Raw genomic sequence first — 21,818 nt, 5'->3', positions numbered from 1 at the left:
TATAGTTATGTGTATGTCTGTGTGTGTATAGAAAAAGCCAAAAGAAAACACTCCACTGCACACACTTCTCTCCCTGGGGGAAAGATGAGAGAACAAATGTGTGGCAGATGTTAGCATGTTACTTAATGCACTCAGATACTACAGTCATGAGAGCAGTATAAGAAGCTATATAGAAGAGAATAAGATTTATCTCAGTCCAGGCATCAGAGAGCTCAGAGGTAAAACACACACCTTGCTGGGGATGCCCTTGGATTCTCTGAAACAGATCTGAAAATAAAGTTTGAGTCTGTTTACCTTTCTGAGCCTGTGACACCTTCTTGCTGAAGAGTGTCTTTTCTTGTGATGCTGAGTGTAGCTACAGAGCTACTGTCTGTCTGAGTGCAAAATTAGAATAGTATTGCACTTGATTTTATACTCTAGAGTTACCTGATACTAAAACAGGATGGAAATGTTTTCCTTTTGCAGCTGTCTTTATTGCTGTAGGGACCTCGCTGCTAGTCTCATGGTCCCTTCCTGAAATAATCTTTCTTCTTTCTTCTGCAGCATGGGTGGGCTGAACTTTGCTCTATGTGGGGGGGAGCTCTACCCACTACATCCATCTCCACAGCTCCAGGTCCAGGCACTTAGAAGGTACTTTCAATCATCTGTGTGTGTCCCACGTCTCATCTCTTCAGCAGGCTTCTGCTTTGCACAGCATCTGCTTTATCCACTGACTGGCTCCTGCTCCAAAAATCAAAATCAGAAAAGAATCTGTCAGCAGTGGCCATTGAACCAGCTCCCAGCAACACAGTTCTATCTGCATTCATAGATTTTAAAGCCAGAAATGACCATTAGATCATCTAATCTGACCACCTGCACAAAACAGGCCACAACAACTCATCCAGTTTCTCCTTTGCCTCTCCTTTAGAGCTCTTCTTCTTTGCTAGCATAGATTTACCATGTGTATTTATTGCATTTATTTTATTTTATATGATTTTAAAGTGCCTGTCCAAGACTTGGAAGACTTTGGATACATTAAAAATGCAACCATAGAAACAAGAATAAATTCAGTGTTGTTTTACCCTCCACACCAGAAATATTGAATCAAAAAATGAAAATCAAGCCTCAACAATACCCTTCTCAGACCACAAGAGTCTCCTTGTGCTCCTGCCTCCCCTGAACTCCTAGGAAAATAGATGGTCTTTGCAGCATGCCCTGAAGATCAACAGATTTGGGCTCTGTTGAATCATGGGTAGAATGGAATTCCACTGTCAAGGGACTTTTATGGAAAATGGCCTATCAGAAGCCACTTCTCTTACTATTTTTACTATTATTTTTATAGTCTTGCACATAGAAATCCCACACACTGTTAGATGATGTCTTTTCACCATGATGGTGTCACAGGCTCAGAAAGGTCATCTGTGGAAAAAATATACCTTTAGATACTTTTCCACTGTTTATTCATGGTGAGAAGTGTTACATTCTTTTTGAAGGAGGGTCTAAAAAGAAATGGGTATAGTTTTCCTTAGAACCAGAAACGCAATAAGTAATTAAGAAAGACAAAGAAAGTTTGTGAGAGGCCTCTGAACAGTTGATCTTGCTTTGTTCTTCATTATTTCATGGCCCAGATTTTGCAGCAAAATGTTTAAGCATGTGCTTAAGTCCTAGTGAATTCAGTGGGGCTTAAAACAAGTGTTTTGCTGAAGAGGGTTGGACATAAGCAACAGCCCAAGATTAAGCACTCGCTTAAGTGCTTTGGGCCAGAGAGCAATTCACTGTTTTCAAACCCTGCTAAGAGGAGTCCAAGATGAGTGCAAGATGAGTCCTATGACAAGGAAGAAAAAATACTGCAAGCTAAGGTGATGTGTGACATGTGCAGTTTCAGTGCACACAACCGTATTTATCTTTGAGAAAAAATGCTACATAATTTTCCTTGCTTGCCAAAAATAACAAAAATTCTAAACAAAATTAAAGTTGTTTCAAATCTTACAGTAACTTTTGAGAGAGGCACATTAACACAGTCCAGGACTGGAAGTCAGGATGCCATCCTGATTTTCCTAAGAATACACAGCTCCCATTATAGTCGGCTGAAATATGGGTGCTCAGCACCTCTTTTAAGTCAGGACCTTTTATTCTATTACCCTGTCATGGTGGCACTTCTTTATGACCCGTGGTGGTGGTACAGCATAGGTGCCACATTCCTAGGTTCCTTCTTTCTAGAATGGAGATAATGATCCTTACCTATTTCACAGCAATGTTCATTAATATTTGCAAAGTATTTTGAAATCTTAGTGCCCCCTGTCCAATCAAAGAGCAAATACTTTCTTTTGAAAATAGTTTGTCAAGAGAGAAGCTCTGAAGAGACTGAGCTTGGTAAGACTTGAGCAGAACAAATAAAGCTTTGACTGTATATATTGGGTACATGATGTCTCAAAATTGTACTGTTATCATAGGAATAGAGAGAACCACTATTGATAGTGGAATATAGAGGCCATAATTGCAGCATGTAGGTATTGTTAAATGTTTAGGTACTGAAGTGACCTTATTGGTAGATTAGTGGTTCTAAACTTTAGGTAACCACCATCTCTATTGCTAACCAAAACAAATACTGCGGTATTTTGAGTCAAATGTTTCTTTACTACTTGAGCTGGGTGAAAGATTAACCTTTTTTTGTACATAGCTTTTACCCGCCCAGTATGTTTTCCTGTTGGGGAAATGAATTTGCATTTGTCAGTCCCCCTGCTTGCTGCTCATTGAAAGTAGGATAGCAGTGAATCACAGCCTGTTGTTTTCAGGAGGTTACTTCTGCTGTACTTAGTTGAATAGCAGGAAATCCTTAAGTGCAACAGAACTCCAATATTCAGTTTATATTCCATATTTGGAAATATTTCCTTATCATTACTGGTAGTGTTTTGTAATGAAAAAGAAGATTAATTTCCTTGGGCCAAATTAAAAGGTAGTGAGTAAGGTGGTATTACTTACCCTCCCTGAGTTCAGACAAACTCCCTTAGAACTCATTTGTACTCTGTGACTGTTTTGACTAGAAAAAAGGTGTTTTTTAAAATAATGTAGCTAACAAAAGGGGTCTTTTGAATCAACACCTAGAATAGATACAGTTTTCTGCCACCACAACCCGTGTTAGCTGATTGTGGTTTAATGAAGGGTATGTCATGTAGATGAGGAAAAGCAGGTGAGAGTATGTAGAGTATTTACAGACCTCAGCTTTTTTTGATGTAGGCTAGATGTAGGATGGTAACACTTTTCACCTAGATTTAGTTGCTCATGGTTGAAACAATTTGCTGACATGACTGTGACAGTGTTAAACTGTGGCTGCTCTAGGGATTGAGATATGTTTTAAATCCTGGTATCTAACACAATGTTTTTAAAAAGCACTTTTTTTTCCTAGTCTCGATAAAACCCTCCGTTACACTTGGGTAGACAGAATATATGATTCTGTCTGAATGTAAGGGGATCTAAGTTACATTATCTTACAGATCCCCTCTGAATTTGGCCCATTGTTTCAGATGCTTACTAAAGTCTTCCTAAAATCTAAGGCCATGTCTACCCTCCCACTTATGTTGACAAAACTTATGTCACTCGGGGGTATGAAAAAAACCCACACTCCTGAGTGACAAAAATTTTGCCGGACTAAGGCACAGCACTATTGCTGCTTATGGAGATGGTTTTATTATGTTGATGGGAGAGCTCTCACCTGTTGACATAGAGCAGCCACATGACCGATCTTACAGTGGTGCAACTGCATCCATACAGCTGTGCGACTATAAGCTCACTAGTGTAGACATGGCCTTATTGACAGAACAATTACTTTTTCTATGCTGAACACAACAGATGGGCATTTGGATAAATTTAACTGATTAAATTCCTAGCTATTTTCTAGGCTCTCCTTCTCAGTATTCTGAGAATTCCGAATGTCTCCATTAACAGAGCTGCAATGTCTGATGGATTGAATGATCTAATAGGTCTTTTTCATCTCTCATTTCTACATGTGTATGAATACCTTCTGCAGATTTTTTTCACAATCTGAAAGTTCAAATGTTGGGCGTGTCTGCTGTTTTGATGCATTAGCTGTGCCAGACGAGTCATGGAGCTATATCTGGTTTTAACTGTAAGTGGTTATAATGGGTGACTTATTATGGACATTCCACAGGCAGGGCGAGAATTACTTAAAATGGCCAAAACATTTGAGTGCTTTTTGTTTTTAAATAGTAAAGCCTGTTCTGAGAGAACTAATTTTACTCCGTATTGCTTGGTGTTCACTCAGATAGAACAAACGTAATTCATTCTCTAGCTCAAGATAGTAAAACTCATGAACCTGGTTACAGATAGCTTAATACATATTGGAAAATAATGACAAACTAAAGGTTTGTAGATTCATAGATTCCAAGGGACCATTGTAATCATCTAGTCTGACCTCCTATGTAACGTAAGCATAGAACTTCTCCAAAATAATTCCTAGAGCAGATCTTTTAGAATAACATCCTATCTTGATTTAAAAATTGTCAGTGATGGAGAATCCACCACGACCCTTGGTATGTTGTTCCAGTAGTTAATTACCCTCACTGTCAAAAATTTATGCCTTATTTTCCCGTCTGTATTTGTCTAGCTTCAACTTCCAGCCATTGGATTGTGTTATACATTTATCTACTAGATTGACAAACATATTACTCAATATTTGTTCCCCACCTAGATACTTGTAGAGTATCTGGGTAATGGGGGAAATAAGTAAAGTAAATGAACATGTAAGGGTAAAGGAAGTGGGAGTGAACTAATCCTTTCATTACTCTGTACTGAAGTTTTGGGATTCATTTTCGCTTTTCTTAAGTTTAGATGGTAGTAAAAGCACATTCCAAAGATATCAATAAGGACCTTTATGGAAATATTATCAAGGAAGGAAAAGTGTATGTGTTAAGCATCTGATTTGTTATACTTGACTGTAAAAGTTGCTATTTAAAAGTAGAAGGGGAAACAAAATTAGAGGCTTTGAAGGATGGTGCTATCGTGAAACATGAATTATGTGGGGATATAATTTTTTTTGTACTGCTCAGTGTCCCACAAGGGAGTGTTTGAAAAGTTATACTGATCTGCTAACTAACTTGTGGGTAACAATACTTTAGCAGTTAATATTTCCCAGGTCACCAGAATAAGATTAATTCTTAATGGGTCTGATCCAAAGCTCGCTGAAGTCAGTGGGAGTCTTTCCGTTGACTTCAGTGGACTTTGGTTCAGGTACTATATCTTTCATTTCTCTCAAAAATGCGAAATCATATTTTTCAATAGTATAGAGCAGTGGCAGGTAACCTGCAGCCCGTCAGGGTAATCTGCTGGTGGGCCGCCAGACAGTGTTTACATTGACCGTCCGCAGGCACGGCTGCCTGCAGCTCCTGATGGCCGCGATTGGCCGGGAACGGCGAATCGCGGCCACTGGGAGCTGCGGGAAGCCGTGCCTGCGGACAGTCAATGTGAACACTGTCTTGCAGCCCACCAGCAGATTACCTTGACGGGCTGCAGGTTGCCCACCATTGGTATAGTCTTATTATCTACCCCAGGCAGTTTGCAAAATGTTGCGCCATACTTGACATGGCAACGTTAGTTCACCAAGGTGGGATTTTTCTTGTCTGCATATTGCTCTGAGACTTAATTCAACAAAGATTTTGGATCAATGTGGGTTTTTTCCAGTTTCTGGATTGTAATGCAGCTATGATAATGCATTTTTAAGCCTTAGTAGAAAGATACATTGATTTGGTGAAGATCAAGTTTTATTAAATTTGATGTACATGAAGATTTGAAGTCTGTGCAAGAAAAGAGTAGATGCAAAAGAATGTGCAGAGTGAAAAGGTGAGCAACACAAATACCAAATTCTGCACAAGTAGCAAATGACAGTGCAGAGAGACACCTTTCTTCAGGGTGGATAATGCAAGCTGACTTCTTTCGCCCTCAGTTTCATCTTTAGGATATTCATTGACAGGCATTACTAAAGCTAAGACAGAAGTGGTAACCTTTTAGTGTGGGGGCTGATTTTATATTTTGGAAGCTGCCTCCGGTGTCCGGGTTACTGCTTCTCCTCCCCCGTGTCTCACTAGCATGTCACATCACCTCATGCTGCTGACTCTTTCATTGCCTCATCCATTGTAGCTGACCCTGCCCACTGCCTTTTGGTGTGAATCATGCAGTTATTTGTGGCTTTTGTGGGTTTGGTTCTTTTTTAGTCTCCTGCCTCTGTCTCTCTTAAAGAGGATTTGAACAATTTAGAGAGGACAGAGCTGGTTTTCATATTCTGAGGCTCTTAATTTGCCCTCTCCTTGCTACTTGCATAGATAGCACTTTGCATTTTTTTAAAACATAGCACTAGGCAGCATTGTTTTGGTGCTCAATTTTGCTCTGCTGTTATGTTTGTCATTGGTCAAGCAACTGTACAACAGTAAAGGTAATGTGGTTTCTTCGTCGGAAGAGCTGACACTGCATTGTTGTATATAGTGGTGATAACTGGGTTTCTGAAGATAATTGTTTTACTGGACTGTGTGCTTTTTCATTTGAATGACTCCCTCAGCATAACTCTGTTTTACTCCTCTTTGCCTTTTCCCTTCTATCCCCCCCGTCTACTTTGAAACTCCAGTTGGCATATCTGATTTCAGGAGAAAGTTGGGATCAAGTGACAAAACTTACTACACTGAGAGCACTGTGGAAGCTATGATTTGAAGCAAGAAACTATTTCTCAGTATTGTCCTTACACACAGGTGTGTAATGTAAGTGATATGGCTCCATGATTTGAATGCAGTCTTGACTGCTTACACCAGCAGAGAACTAGGCCCGTGATCTCTAGGAATCAGGAGCGCCAATGCGTATTGGCTTGCATTAATGAGTTTTTATTGACCATTTAATAAAGGGCCATAGTTGTCACAGGGACAGGCATTCCCTATCCTCAGGTCTACATACATAAGCATTGCATTTTAAACCCAAAAGAGCAGAAAGAGGTTTCAAAAGTTTTCCCCACTAACATGTGAGAGACCCAGTAGTCTGAATAACTCATTTTATTGTGTAGGACTGTAGGTATATGTTTGTTAAAGTTGTGGAAGAAAATCGGAAGTTTTGTGTTCAATACAAGAGGCTCCAATTTGTCAATTGTTTACTCTTAGCAACAATGTCCATCTTGTACATACTCCCCCTGGCTTTCAGAGCAGTTAAAAACTAACTTTTAAAATTTCATAAATACAGTTTGCAAAAATGGTGGTGGCTGGGAAGAATATTTGCACTGTCTGGTTCAAATGCCATTTAATTTGATGAGTGGTAGCAAATAGTACCATCTAATGAAGTTGTGCAGAGGGTTTATCTTTAATGAGACTGGTAACCTCATTCCAGTTCTTGCTGGAGAGCTATCCACAACAAGAAAACTACCACTGCAATTCTCACTAATTTGCCCTGTTGCTGGCAGCCTCTGCAAGAGATGTCAAGGATTGAATGGGCTTGGAGACTATAGTGTCCCCTGAATATAAGAAACATATTTGAGAAAGATCTCATTCCTCTGCTCATGCTGTGCCTGTTGAGTGAATAGATGTCTTCAGTTTTCAGTGTTTATAACACCTTTTCATAAGCATGAATTCCCATTAAAAGATTGAAATAAAAAAAATATTCAAAACAAAATACAAGGAGCTGGAAAGGTTTGATAGAAGGATCTGTCATCATGGTTATTCTCTCTAGCCATGTACTTATAATGGCCCGATCAATGTAGTTTCTGAACGTTTCACAATATTAATGGATTTTATCCTTACAACACCTCTGTGAGATAGGGAAGTATTACCCCCATTTTATAGATGGGGAACTGAGGCACAAGGTAGATTAAGTGACTTTCCCAAGGTCCCACAGGAAGTCTGTGCCTGAGCCAGGATTTAACCTACATTTCCTGAGTCTAAGTCCAAGGCCAGTGTCCTGTCCACTAAATCATCTTTCCCACTTCCCTCTGCCACCCACACCTTTAGTGTAAATAGCTATTTTGTGTAAGTAGCAATGGGGCTCTAATTATCATGCAATGACTCAGGACTCAACATCTCCATGCTTGCTGTCAGTTGGCAGCTACCCACAAGATCTAATGCTACCTCACCCTTAAGTTCTTCTGGCCTTTCTGAATTCGATCTCATCAGAATCTCTGAAGTCTGGAGATGACGCAGTGCTCTGAATATGAGAGAGACAGGTTTTGTGTGCTCATTTCTCTCTTACTAGGAAATGCTCCCAACTTTCCTGAGGGTCAGTTTCATTAGAGGGCAGTCGTTCTCAAGTTGCTTTATCGTTCCATCTTTCCTCTTCTGGCTTCCTATAGCAAGTGGTTCCATCTCACAGACACTATGATGCTCCACTATGCTTTGGTTTAATCAAAATTTCAGTGTCCATGGCAACACTCTGAAGAAGAATAATAGATTTTGAGCAGGGGGCTTTGCATGGCCATTTGTGTAGGAGAAACTGTGCTATGTTGAGGTTTTCGCCAGTTGAGCAGTGATTTCAGGAACATTTGGCAGGGGCCTGACATAGATTTAAATCCAGCCATACAACTGATTTGAGAGTAGACTGAAGAGGCAGTAATTGGTGCTTTAGTTTTCCTTTCACAGTCCAATTAGAAAAGATTTTAGATTTAAAAGGGTGGAGGGTATGGTCTAAGCAATTTTTACTAGTAGTAAATGTAAAGGTTCATGTTGATCAGATTGTGGTGATGTCTCTAAGTCATAATCTTTTATATCAATTTTCCCAGAGTAATAGACATGTTGAAAAGGGCTTAGGGCTTTGGGTTTCTCAGCCAGAAGGCTTTAAGCGAAATAGACTGGTTGGTTTAAATGCTGTTCTTTATAGTTCCATAAACCTAATGCAACTCTGATGGTACTTCAGGAATAGAATGATTCCATTATGTAAATGGCATGATCTTGGGTGGATTAATGGCTCTTTTATGGGTATCTCCAAGAAATGTGGGTGGCACCTTTTCAAAACATTTTGATTGATATAGTGAGATCAGTGAATGCAGTGTTCAGCCAAAATTCTGAGTAGGGCTTCCTTTGATTTTTCTACCCCACCCTCTGCCCGCATCAGTTGTTTATAAAGGCCAGATTTAAATATTTTGCTTGCCTCTTCCCAGCTGAGTGTGGGGTGGGTGTGTGTGTGTGTGTGTACGCATGTGGAAATTTAGGGCACAACTCTGAAAGGTGCTGTGCACTTCCTGTAAGACCTCTGTGCTCCTTCATCTCTCACTCATGGGAATCAAAGGAGTTTATTAGGATTAGGCCCTTAGTTGAGAGGATGGTTTGGGGATGATTTTGTTTACAGTGCTGGAACTGTTAGCTACTTGAATGTGACTATCACAATGTAAGCAAAATGTGTTCTAAACTTTAGTCTGAAGGAAGCATTAATTGCAACATAGAGAAATGGCTGACATGAGTGGGGGGAAGGCAAATGGGATTTTGGAAATGGACACTTGCAACAGTAATTCTCTCCCTTTCTTGGTGGTTTTATGCTATATTATGACAGTAATGGCAAGCTTCTTATCTGTTAAATAGCTTTCTCTGAGATCCCTAATTTACTAATCAGGAACTCTTGTATTTTCTTATTTTAGAACTACTCTCAATTAGAATCAACCATTCTATTTATAGTCTAGTGCTTTAGTGCCAAAAAAATCAGGCTTAATGAAATCAAGTGACTGAGACTCCCTGTTTGGTAGTGTCTACATTTGTGTGTATAGGAGCATGGAGAAAACAAATGAACAGGAAACAAAAATATATTGTTATTTTAGCCAACTGGGAGTACTAGACTTGCAAATGATGAATACCTGGCTGGTACAACCAAAAAGTCTTTATACCTTAATTAAAGTTTAATCTATTTTGAGCTTGGGTTAACAATACATTCAGTGCCAAAATTCCTAAAGGATCAAAAGGCTGTTTTTGCCATATTGGATCATTCCTGTAATTATTTTGATCGCTGATATCACTCTGTGTTCAGCTCTGGAAAGGTAATTGGAATTGTTCAGTTTGGATGTGTGCATATACTGAACTTCAATAGTAAAATCACCTGGTCTATGTTTCCCTTTCACTGTCTTTGTCAATAGAGAACTGTAGTGAAACTGTTGCAACGTGTATGGACACGATAGGAATACAGTATACTTATATTTAATCAAGACTTCCACTTATCGGCGGACTGACTTGAAACGGTATATAATTAATAGAAATGGCTAGAGATTTTGTAGATCAGTTTTCTGGCTTTTGGAAAACTTGCTACCATGAGAGAGAGAGAAAATATGCGCACCTGGTGGTATTGGTGTAAGAGAGGATAACCTCTTGTATTTTTGTTTGTCTGGTATTTATCTGTAGTTAATAAAGATGATAATAGGTTAACTGAACAGATAACAGGTCTCACTGGGAGAAAATCAAAGGAGATAAAATGTTGATTAAAAAAATTCAGAAGTAGCTACAGGATTGTAAAATCTGCTGTATTGCAGTGCATCAGTATCCCCGTTGTGTAGGTATAAATATTCACCTTATTCTCATAAGTGGCATATGGGCATAGTCCAAAATGCACAGTTAAAATAATACTATCCGCATAGTGTTGTAAAACCCCACTACTTGCTGCACAGCAAGTACGTTTCTAGCAAAGAGACAATGTCTTACTGCCACATAAAATTCAATTAAAAGTCAACAAGACCAAATGCCATCTTCGCAAACTGCCTCATTGTGTGTGTGACAGGTCAGACCGAAAAAAAAAAGGCATGTCCCTAGATTTTATAAACTAAAAGCCTACCTCTGTCTGGGACTTCTTAGCAGTTCACCAAAAAAAAAAAAAAAGGGCATTACAATATATATCCAAAGATCAGACATTGATTCAGGTATTTGTCAGAGGAGGCTGACTCAAAATCCCTTTATGAAGCAAAAGGATTATACAAACAAAGAAGCTTTTTAGGAAGGAGCCATCAGCACAGAATGTTTTCGCCCAGGTGTCTCTCTCTTTTGAGGAATGGCAGAGCTTATACACTGCTTTATTTCCCAGCATGCTTTTACCCAGGGCTAGAACATGACTGTTAGGAGAAAAGAACGCTTCCTAACAGCCCTGCTCCCCTGGATCTGAGAGAGCTGAGCTGGCTTTGCTCACCTCCACTGTGGGGAGTTCCAGCCCACCCAGCTCATGAGACTCCAGCCCTAAAACCAGTCGGCAGAATGAGGTGGGGTTTTTGGTCTTTTTAACCAGCCCCCAGACTGTTTCCGAGCAGCCACGTCCTGCCACTTAGTGACCACATCCCCTGTCCTGCAGGTAGTTAAGGCATAAACCTGGAATGGCTGTGTGCTAGTGTAGGAGGATTCACTCACAGCCTGAAAAGGCCTAAACACTTCCTTGCAGTGATTTCCACATGTGAGGAACGTCTCTTGAAAACACCTTTCTGAATGTCCTAAACAGTTCTTCTTTACCAACTTGTCAATATGGCGTGTAAATGGGCCTGAAGGAAATTACCTGGAAAGGTATTTGCCTTGTGATTGAAAACTCCCTCAGAGTCTGATCATTTGGAGTAAGAGGAGTTTCATGATCCATTTTTTATTATGTTTATAGTAAGAAAAATCTCTCCATAAACTAAGGAAGTTGCCTTTTCGAGGGGATGATTTCTAGATACTGTATTATCCAAGTGTCAGTATTCAATTCTATTAAATGGGTTTTAAATGTAAGATAGTTTACAATCAAATTTTTATGCCTGGCTTAGCTTATCTTTCTAGGTGTTCGCTCGTTTGTCATTTTCACCATTTCTTTTTGCTAAGGATTTGCATTTCTTCAATTTCTTCAATTTCTTGTGCCATCTATACATATTACATTTAGAGAGCTACATGGATGGCTTCTCTTCTCTTGCCCCAGACTTATTTTATTTTTATATATTTGTTTTGGGCAGGACTCTAGTCAGCCAGTGGTAAATCTCTTAATGCATGGACAAGTACATGAGGGTTCGTTGCCTGTAGCCAGCATGATTCTCTGCTATGATTCACTCCTTGTTTTGCCAGTAGAAAGGTTTCTGTTATTTTTTGGTGAGTAGGTAGCATATCCTCCCCTACTAAGTCTCTCTAACTTTACAATATGAAGTTTATGGATTTGTTTATGTACAAGGGAGGTGCGTTCCCCATGAATTTCACATTGCCTCTGATTTTCTGGGGGGGAACAAAACATTTCTTTTGAGTAACTTTTTATGTGCTCTGTTTCAGTACATGTTACTATGGCAATGACTGGAGGGACTACAACATCCTTTCCCATGAGCAACCACACCCGGGAGAGAGTGACTGTGGCCAAACTTACACTGGAGAACTTCTACAGCAACCTAATTTTACAGCATGAGGAGAGAGAAACCAGGTACTGTGTCTGGGTTCTTTCACACTTTTTAGCTTTTTATTTATACTGGCCTTGTGTGGTAGTTCTACAGACCAAGTCTGTGCTTTAAAGTCATTTTAGTCCCTGCACAAAGTTTTTCTCAGAAAGTTCTATTGATTTCTAACCAAATTATTAACCATTTGAGGGTACATTCTTTTGAGGGTACATGTATCTTAGCACTAAGGCCTTGTTTGGGCTTGCATATTTGTTAAAATCTCTCACTGTTGCACTAGTGTGGTGGTAATAATTCCAGAAGCACTAGTATAGACCCAACCAACTTCATTTTAACCTCCGTTATCATCCATCCCTAGTTTCCAGCTACATCGCAATGTAAAGCTACTGATCGAAGTGTCAAAATACCAAGTCTTTACAATAATGAATACTTGTTTCTGTGGTAACAGAAATTTTTTTATTGAGGTTATACAACCAAAGAACGGGTTTTAATATCTTTTGAGCCGCTTCTTATTTAGTTGGTATGCTATTAATTGGGCCTCTCACTCCCAGTTGGGAGGATAGATTGTCCACTGGGGAGTCCTACTTAGGAGATTCTGCTGTATTTCTCAAAATGGGGAAAAGTCTTGATTTTTGAGTAGAGAAGGGCTCAAAATGAAACGCTAGAACTTAACATCCTAGCACTCGTTCAAAATCTTTACTCACATGTATTGTCCCATTCACTTCAAAAGGCTCATACTTTCTCCCTCATCGCTTTATTCCCTTGTATCTAGGATTTGGACTACTACACTACACACATATATAAACTTACCCATGTGACCCATTGACTTCAACAGGTCTGGTCACATGTGAGTAAAGGCACGAGTGAGTATGTTCATAAGTGTTTGCAGGACTGGGGCCTTAGACGGCTCTTTGGGGCAAAGACCTTGTCATCTTTTATGTGAAATTCTATGCAGACATCTGGTGCTGTCAAAATATAATAGCTAACATATGCTGACTGGGGCATATCGTCGTGTATGCCTTTTTGTGAAACTCCCACTGTAGTCAATGGGAGCTCTGTGACTAGAGGGTTGACAGACATAGGTACATGGTGTTCTCTTTTAAATGATATCCTTGCAACAAAGCCTGTTGCCAGCTGTGTCCACATATCTATTCAGGGGACACCATCATAGGGCCTAATCACGTCAGCCACATTATCAGAGGCTCATTCACCTGCACATCTACCAATGTGATATATGCCATCATGTGCCAGCAATGCCCCTCTGCCATGTACGTTGGTCAAACTGGACAGTCTCTACGTAAAAGAATAAATGGACACAAATCAGACATCAAAAATTATAACATTCAAAAACCAGTCGGAGAACACTTCAATCTCTTTGGTCACTCACTTACAGACCTAAAAGTTGCAATTTTTCAACAAAAAAACTTCAGAAACAGACTCCAACGAGAGACTGCTGAATTGGAATTAATTTGCAAAGTGGATACGATTAACTTAGGCTTGAATAGAGACTGGGAGTGGATGGGTCATTACACAAAGTAAAATTATTTCCCCTTGTTTATTCCGCCCACCCACCCCACACTGTTCCTCAGACGTTCTTGTCAGCTGCTGGAAATGGCCCACCTTGATTATCACTACAAAAGGTTTTTTCCCCCCCACTCTCCTGCTGGTAATAGCTCACCTTAAGTGATCACTCTCATTACAGTGTGTTTGGTAACACCCATTGTTTCATGTTCTCTATGTATCTAAATCTCCCCACTGTATTTTCCACTGAATGCATCCAATGAAGAGAGCTGTAGCTCAGGAAAGCTCATGCTCAAATAAATTGGTTAGTCTCTAAGGTGCCACAAGTTCTCCTTTTCTTTTTGCGGATACAGACTAACACGGCTGCTACTCTGAAACTTGTTTTTATACAGGATCTCTTTTCCAAGAAATGGGTTCGCTGAGCACTCTAAAATTACAACTTTTTAATATTACACTTCCATTCTCCAGTTTGTGTCAAGGATAAAGAGGGGAGATCTGTGAAGTGAAGGCATTTTTGTACTGTCTGATTTTTTTTGTTTTTGTTTTAAATGTGTACTTGTATGTCTACCTGTGCAGGCAGAAAAAGCTAGAAGTGGCCATGGAAGAAGAAGGCCTGGCAGATGAAGAGGTAATACCAATTGAAATACATTTGAAGGGCTTTATCTTTCATGGTTACTGTTCAAAGCTAGTGTTCGATGTGTATATGGTTGACTCTTAACAGTCTTATTATCCAATATGATACTGAGATTTTTTTTATTATATAAGTTTTGCTGTTATAAAGAAACAGCATATTTTAGTGTTTATAATAGAAGCCATTAATAAGCTTTTAAATTTTTTAATAAAAAAAAAGTTGCTTACACCCCTGTTCAGTACTTATCATCCGATAGGATAGAGGCACCCAAGAAGAATGTAACATAACACTTGTTTTTTGGGGTACAAATCTGTTTGAAATTCAGTTAGGAGTTGGGAAGGAAAGAAAAAAGGGCCAGAAACACTTGGCTGAAAGAGGCAGAAGACAAAATACACAGGAGAGAGGATCTAGGTTATAGGTCCTCATTCAGTAAGGTGTTTATGTACCCAACTTCAGGCATGTGACCAGTTCCATTGAAGTCAATGGGATTTGCGCATACGCACCTGAGGGCTGAATTCGCCACAGTGGCTTTATATTTTCACTGAACCAAATCCTAAGGTTTTTTAAAACACTGGGCCTAGCTTTTCCTTCCCTTGCACCAGCTTTATAGCAGTAGAGGAGTTAGCCCTGCTTCACAGCAATGTAAGTGAGAAGAGAATCACACTCACTGGATCTTTCAACATTTCCTCCATTAAATTGCCTTGATGTGGTCATTCACATCATTGTTTCTTGTATTGCACTTTACGTGATGCAATAAGAATACAATAAAATCTACCTCAAACAGTTCTTGTATTGGTGCATTTAACATACCTCTTTGGAGAGAGAAAGTAGAGAGCAAGTGGGTATATAATGCCATCTTGTGGCTTTAAATGATAATAAAAATATAGTATAAAAATGTATGACTTCATTGCCTCACCCTGATGGGTCTCAGCGCCTTTAAAATTCCTGTTAACATCACTGGAAGGTGAGGTGCTCAGCATCTCTCAGGATGAAGCCCTTTGACACTTTTATATACTAAAATGTATTGGGACTTTAATGACCATCCAGTTGCCTGGCTAATAAAAGTAGATTTTGGTGTAGATAGTAAATATTGATCTCTGCTGCCCAGCAGGCTACCCATGGCTGCCTTTTGCCTTTTCTCCCCCTGTCCAAGTCATGGAACCTGTGCTTTTGCTTTTCTTGACCTTTCCCACCTGTCCAGCCCCCAAAGTAGAACTGTCTTCTGGGCCAGTGGATTTTACCCAGTGGCATATGTAGCGGTTTTCAACCTCTTGTGTATGAATGGTCAAGTTTTGAAGACTCACTGGAAACAATACTTTGAAATGCCATCAGTTAGTATCTGTCCTCCCACTCACACTCCACCTCAAGAGTTGTAACTGGGTTTATTTAGGTCACTGTATAGTGGTATGTACTTTAAACAAAGTGTCTTCCCTCTCTCTCATCTATAGCGGAAACCAGTAACTAAACTTCCCCCAGACTTGTCTGCGTGATTTGTTTTTTTTTTGTTTGTTTTTGTTTTTGTTTTTTTTCTACTGTCTCCCTTTACGCAAGTAGCACAAAAAACACACAACTGGGACTGGAGTACAGGTGCAGTAAGAGCTGAAAGAATCTGTTTTCATGTCCTGTGGAAGATTTTTGAAAACATTTTCTGTCCTGAATCGGGACAAAAACTGAAAATCAAAAAAAAAAATTGGTTTTGGGTCATTTGAAATATGTTTCATTTATTTCAAAATGTTTTGTTCAATTTCAACCATTTAATTTTTTTAGTATAACTAGTTTGAATTGCAAATCAGAAAAAATCATTTTGAACAGGAAAACCAGAATTTTCCATTTTTAAGATGAAACTAAAATTTTTCAAGTAAAAAAACAAAAAAAGCCCCATTTTAACAGACCTTTTCCTGCAAAAAGTATTGGTCTTGATGAATCAATATTTTCTGGCCAAAAAAAATTTCATTGAAAAATTCCCCACCCTCTCTATAATTGTTTAAAAATACTAATGTCATTATTTTAAACATGGAGAACTGAAGTTTTTTGTTTTTTTTCTTTTTGGAAGCCAATCTCTAATTACTAGGATGAGTTCTTCCTTGCGGGACAGAATATTCACACCTGCTTTTTGTGCGGTTTCTTGCACCTTCTTCTGAAGCATCTGGTGCAAGTCATGTGAGAGACAGAATATTGGACTAGATAGACCAGAGATCTGATGGAGAATTACATTTCCTATGGTCTAAAACTTTTTTTCTAAAATATGGTTTTATATATTCAAAATATTTTCAATTATGTATGTTACTTAACTTACAATAAACTTTGTAATTATGTGATATGTTTCCATAGAAAAAACTACGTCGGTCACAGCATGCACGCAAAGAAACAGAATTCCTGCGACTGAAGAGGACTAGGCTTGGCTTAGATGATTTTGAATCTCTGAAAGTTATAGGAAGAGGAGCATTTGGGGAAGTATGTGTCCTCTTTGCTTGGAAGTGGGTTAAGCTAAATCAGACAAAGTTATATTTATTCTGGAATAAGAGTGTCCACATAGGGAGTTATTCCAGATTAGCTATTTCAGAAAATTTGCAAGTGTAGACAAGCCCTAATAAGATTTTACTGTAAAAATTAGCTTCCTTGATCTAAAGGTGATATTTGATTTGACTATGAATTTGTCAAAATATTGATCATCCCAAAGAGAGAGTTAAAATCTATTCATCAGTAAAGTTCAAAAGACAACTTGCGATTTGGTGTAAAAGTGTATACATGGATTATGTCATGTTTCTTTCGTTCTTGTGCCTTCCTGATTTTAAAATCAAATGCATCTTTTAAGTGCCAACAATTTTCAGTCCTCCAAAATACTACAATTAACAATTTTGTGAGGTATATTAGAATGATGGTTTTCGATTTAATTTTAGGTACGCCTCGTCCAGAAGAAAGATACGGGTCATATTTATGCAATGAAGATATTGAGAAAAGCTGATATGCTGGAAAAAGAGCAGGTTTGTGGAATGGAATGCTCCTAGGTTTATAGTAAATACCTTTTGTGTTTCTGTTGCTTATGCTAGGAAATTACTGAGATTGTAAATTCTTTGGGGCAGGGACCATCAGTTTTTCCTGTGTTTGGTCAGCACCTAGCACAGTGGGCTCCTAATCCATGACTAGCACTCCTAGGCACTATGGTAATACAAATAATAATAAAGGCTAGAAAATAAGATGATATAGTGGCATTTTGAAAAGTGTTGTATTTATAAGCTCCTGGAAGCAGGGACAATGCCCTTTTCCTTCAGATTTTATAGTACAGATAGGGCCCTTCGTTTTCAGTTTTTATTTTATTTAATTTTTCCTGGGAATTTATCAGTGTTTATTACCCCAACAACAAAAACAGGTGAAAATCAGTGCCAAAAAGTATTAATAATTTTTCTGGTGAAATATCAGGGTTTATTTTGGTGGACGGAAAGACAGGAGAAAAAAGTATTCGGGAGATTAATGCTTTGAATTCTGTACATCAAAGTGGTTTGGTACAGAACTAAAACAGAACTCAAAACACAATGTCACCTCTGAGTTTAAGAAAACAATATATCTCTAATCCCCAAATAAAATTGTTTATTTGAATAAACAGTTTACTGTTGTAGACTTAGAACTATTAGCCTATAAATATTTACATTTTAATAATTGGGCCACACCATTTGCAATACATATACTCAACTTCATCCTTTTCTCCTGCTTATTTAAAACTTTGAATACTTCCTTGTCTTCTGAAACATATTCTGATACAGGTTTTTGTTTTCTTCCCATTTTAGTGTGTCAAATCTTTAAACCATTATCTGCTAAAAACTTGAAAAGTGTACATGGTAGGCATGAGATTCATAAGTATGTTCAGATGCGCACACACTTCAGAGCTTACGTGCTTGCCTGTTTGGTTGTTGTGTGTATCTTCTAGACCAATACATAGCCTTACTTCAATGGGCAGCTTTGCATGTACACAGAGACTAATGTATTATTGTAATACATTAATCTCATGCAAAATATTGTATTTTCCTAATAAAACAAGTTATTTTTTATATATTTGAATGATACAAAAGTGGGGTGAAAATCGGAAAAAACTGATTAATACTTTTTTGCAAAACCCGAGCATTTTTTGGTAAAAAATCGGTTTAAATGAGGACTGTCGATTAATTGCAGTTAACTCACTCAATTAACTAAAAAAAATTAATCGCAATTAAACAATAGAATACCAATTGAAATTTATTAAATATTTTTGGATGTTTTTCTACATTTTCAAATATACTGATTTCAATTACAACAGAATACAAAGTGTACAGTGCTCACTTTATTTTACTTTTGATTACAAATATTTGCACTGCAAAATGACAAACAAAAGAAATAGTATTTTTCAGTTCACTCATACAAGTGAAAGTGCAACTTACAAATGTAGATTTTTTTGGTTTTGTTACATAACTGCATTCTGCAAACTGCAAACTTATAGAGCCTACAAGTCCACTCAGTCCTACATCTCTCATAGATTCGTAGATACTAAGGTCAGAAGGGACCATTATGATCATCTAGTCCGACCTCCTGCACAACGCAGGCCACAGAATCTCACCCACCCACTCCTGCGAAAAATCTCCCACCTATGCCTGAGCTACTGAAGTCCTCAAATCATGGTTTAAAGACTTCAAGGAGCAGGGAATCCTCCAGCAAGTGACTCGTGCCCCATGCTACAGAGGAAGGCGAAAAACCTCCAGGGCCTCTTCCAATCTGCCCTGGAGGAAAAATCCTTCCTGACCCCAAATATGGCGATCAGCTAAACCCTGAGCATATGGGCAAGATTCACCAGCAGCTCCTCAATGGCAGATCCAATTGCTAAGAGAAACAAATTTGTTTACATTTACGGGAGATAATGCTGCCCTGCTTCTTATTTACAATGTTCCCTGAAAGTAAGAACAGGCATTCGCATGGCACTTTTGTAGCCAGCATTGCAAGGTATTCACATGCCAGATATGCTAAACATTCATATGCCTCTTCATGCTTCAACCACCATTCCAGAGGACATGCTTCCATGTTGATGATGCTTGTTAAAAAAAATGTGTTAATTAAATTTGTGACTGAGCTCCTTGGAGAAGAATTATATGTCTCCTGCTCCATGGTTTTACCTGCATTCGGACATCTATTTGGTGTTGTGGTAGTCTCTGACGATGACCCAGCATATGTTGGCTACAAATGGATATAAACCGGCCATCAGGAAGTTTAGACTTGAAATTAGACGAAGATTTCTAACCTTCAGGGGAGTTAAGTTCTGGAACAGCCTTCCAAGGGAAGCAGTGGAGGCAAAAGAAATATCTGGCTTCAAGACTAAGCTTGATAAGTTTATGGAGGGGATGGTATGATGGGACAGCCTAATTTTGGCAATTTAATCGATCTTTGACTGTTAGCGGTAAATATGCCCAATGGCCTATGATGGGATGTTAGATGGGGTGGGATCTGAGTTACTCCAGAGAATTCTTTCCTGGGTGTCTGGCTGGTGAGTCTTGCCCACATGCTCAGGGTTTAGCTGGTTGCCATATTTGGGGTCAGGAAGGAGTTTTCCTCCGGGGCAGATTGGAAGAGGTCCTGGGGGATTTTCCCCTTCCTCTGCAGTGTGGGGCACGGGTCACTTGCTGGAGGATTCTCTGCACCTTGAAGGCTTTAAACCATGACATGAGGACTTCAGTAGCTCAGACATAGGTTAGGGGTTTATTACAGGAGTGGGTGGGTGAGATTCTGTGGCCTGCATTGTGCAGGCGGTCAGACTAGACGATCATAATGGTCCCTTCTGCCCTTAAAGTCTATGAGTCTATTTAAGAACATTTTCACTGCAGATTTGACAAAACATAGAACAGGTTCCAATATAAGATTTCTAAAGGTAGCGACAGCACTCAACCCAAAGTTTAAGAATCTTAAGTGCCTTCCTAAATCTGAGAGGGACGAGGTGTGGAGCATGCTTTCAGAAGTCTTAAAAGAGCAACACTCTGATGCAGAAGCTACAGAACGTGAACCATCAAAAAAGAAAATCAACCTTCAATTGCTGGCATGTGACTCAGATGATGAAAATGAACATGCATCAGTCCACACAGCTTTGGATCGTTATCAAGCAGAATCCGTCGTCAGCATGGATGCATGTCCTCTGGGATGGTGGTTGAAGCATGAAGGGACATAAGAATCTTTAGCACATCTAGCATGTAAATATCTTGCAGCGCCGGCTATAACAATGCCATGTAAAGGCCTGTTCTCACTTTCAGGGGACATTATAAACAAGAATAGGGCAGCGTTATCGCCTGCAAATGTAAAAAAACTTGTTTGTCTGAGTGATTGGCTGAACAAGAAGTAGGACTGAGTGGACTTGTAGACGCTAAAGTTTTACATTGTTTTATTTTTTGAATGCATTTATATTTTGTACATAATGCTACATTTGTAAGTTGAACTTTCAAGATAAAGAGATTGCACTGCAGTGCTTGTATTAGGTGAACTGAAGTGCTGTTTTGTTTTTTACAGTACTAATATTTGTAATAAATAATATAAAGTGAGCACCGTACACTTTGCATTCTGTGTTGTAATTGAAATCAATATATTTGAAAATGTAGAAGACATCCAAAAATATTTAAATAATTCTATTATTGTTTAACAGCACGATTAATCATACAATTAATTGCAATTAATTTTTGTAATCACTTGACAGCCCTAGTTTAAACTGAAAAAAGAAGGAACTTAAGTACAGAGCATTCTGACAGTACTCTATATGCAAGAGGCTTCTTGAAAAAATTTTCTTGGCCCAAATTGAAAATTGAGATATGGTTGTTAAGCCTTCTGCTGGTCAAATATGTTTTGCCCATCCCATTGTTTTAAATAGATGTTCCATTGAATAGGTACATGACTGAAACATAACCTGTGGCATTTAAACATAATTGTTATGTCTACACTGCAGCAAGAGGTGTAACTTCTGGCTCAGGTAGATATACCCACACTAGCTCTGGCTGAGCTAATGTGCTAAAAATAACTATGGGCAACACGGGTGGTGGCAGAGACTAGTAGCCAAAGTACAGCCCCACCCTCTCTCCTGGGTTATACACTCAGGCAGCTAGCCTGTGACACTGCCTGTGTAGCTGCAACAACACTGCAATTTTTAATTCTATCAAAGCAGGTGCAGGTACATCTGTCTGAGCCAGAAATTACACCCACGGCTGCAGTATAGACATACCTACAGGGAGTAGGGAGCCTACATTTGCTCAGTGTTCCGCTGCCTAATGTGTTCTATAGGAACAACACATTGAAGATAAATGCAATAAAATCTACACAATTTCAACTATGTTGACATTGGGAGAG

The 21,818-nt window shown here is 38.9% G+C and overlaps 1 protein-coding gene across 1 annotated transcript in view; it reads left to right on the top strand.

Annotated features, from left to right (window-relative positions):
* Positions 1 to 21,818, top strand: part of STK38L (serine/threonine kinase 38 like) — a 60,313-nt gene that overhangs the window by 22,412 nt on the left and 16,083 nt on the right. Inside the window, exons 2-5 of the mRNA XM_077826129.1 lie at positions 12,207 to 12,351; positions 14,420 to 14,471; positions 16,806 to 16,928; positions 17,375 to 17,458. Coding sequence (XP_077682255.1) covers positions 12,218 to 12,351; positions 14,420 to 14,471; positions 16,806 to 16,928; positions 17,375 to 17,458 — 393 coding nt within the window. The 5' untranslated portion in view covers positions 12,207 to 12,217. The remainder of the gene's footprint in view (positions 1 to 12,206; positions 12,352 to 14,419; positions 14,472 to 16,805; positions 16,929 to 17,374; positions 17,459 to 21,818) is intronic.

The sequence above is a fragment of the Eretmochelys imbricata genome, chromosome 1 (genome assembly GCF_965152235.1).
Source record: "Eretmochelys imbricata isolate rEreImb1 chromosome 1, rEreImb1.hap1, whole genome shotgun sequence".
Lineage (NCBI taxonomy): Eukaryota > Metazoa > Chordata > Testudines > Cheloniidae > Eretmochelys > Eretmochelys imbricata.
The sequence above is the reverse complement of the archived record's forward strand: the minus strand, read 5'-3'. Positions and strand labels throughout refer to the sequence as shown.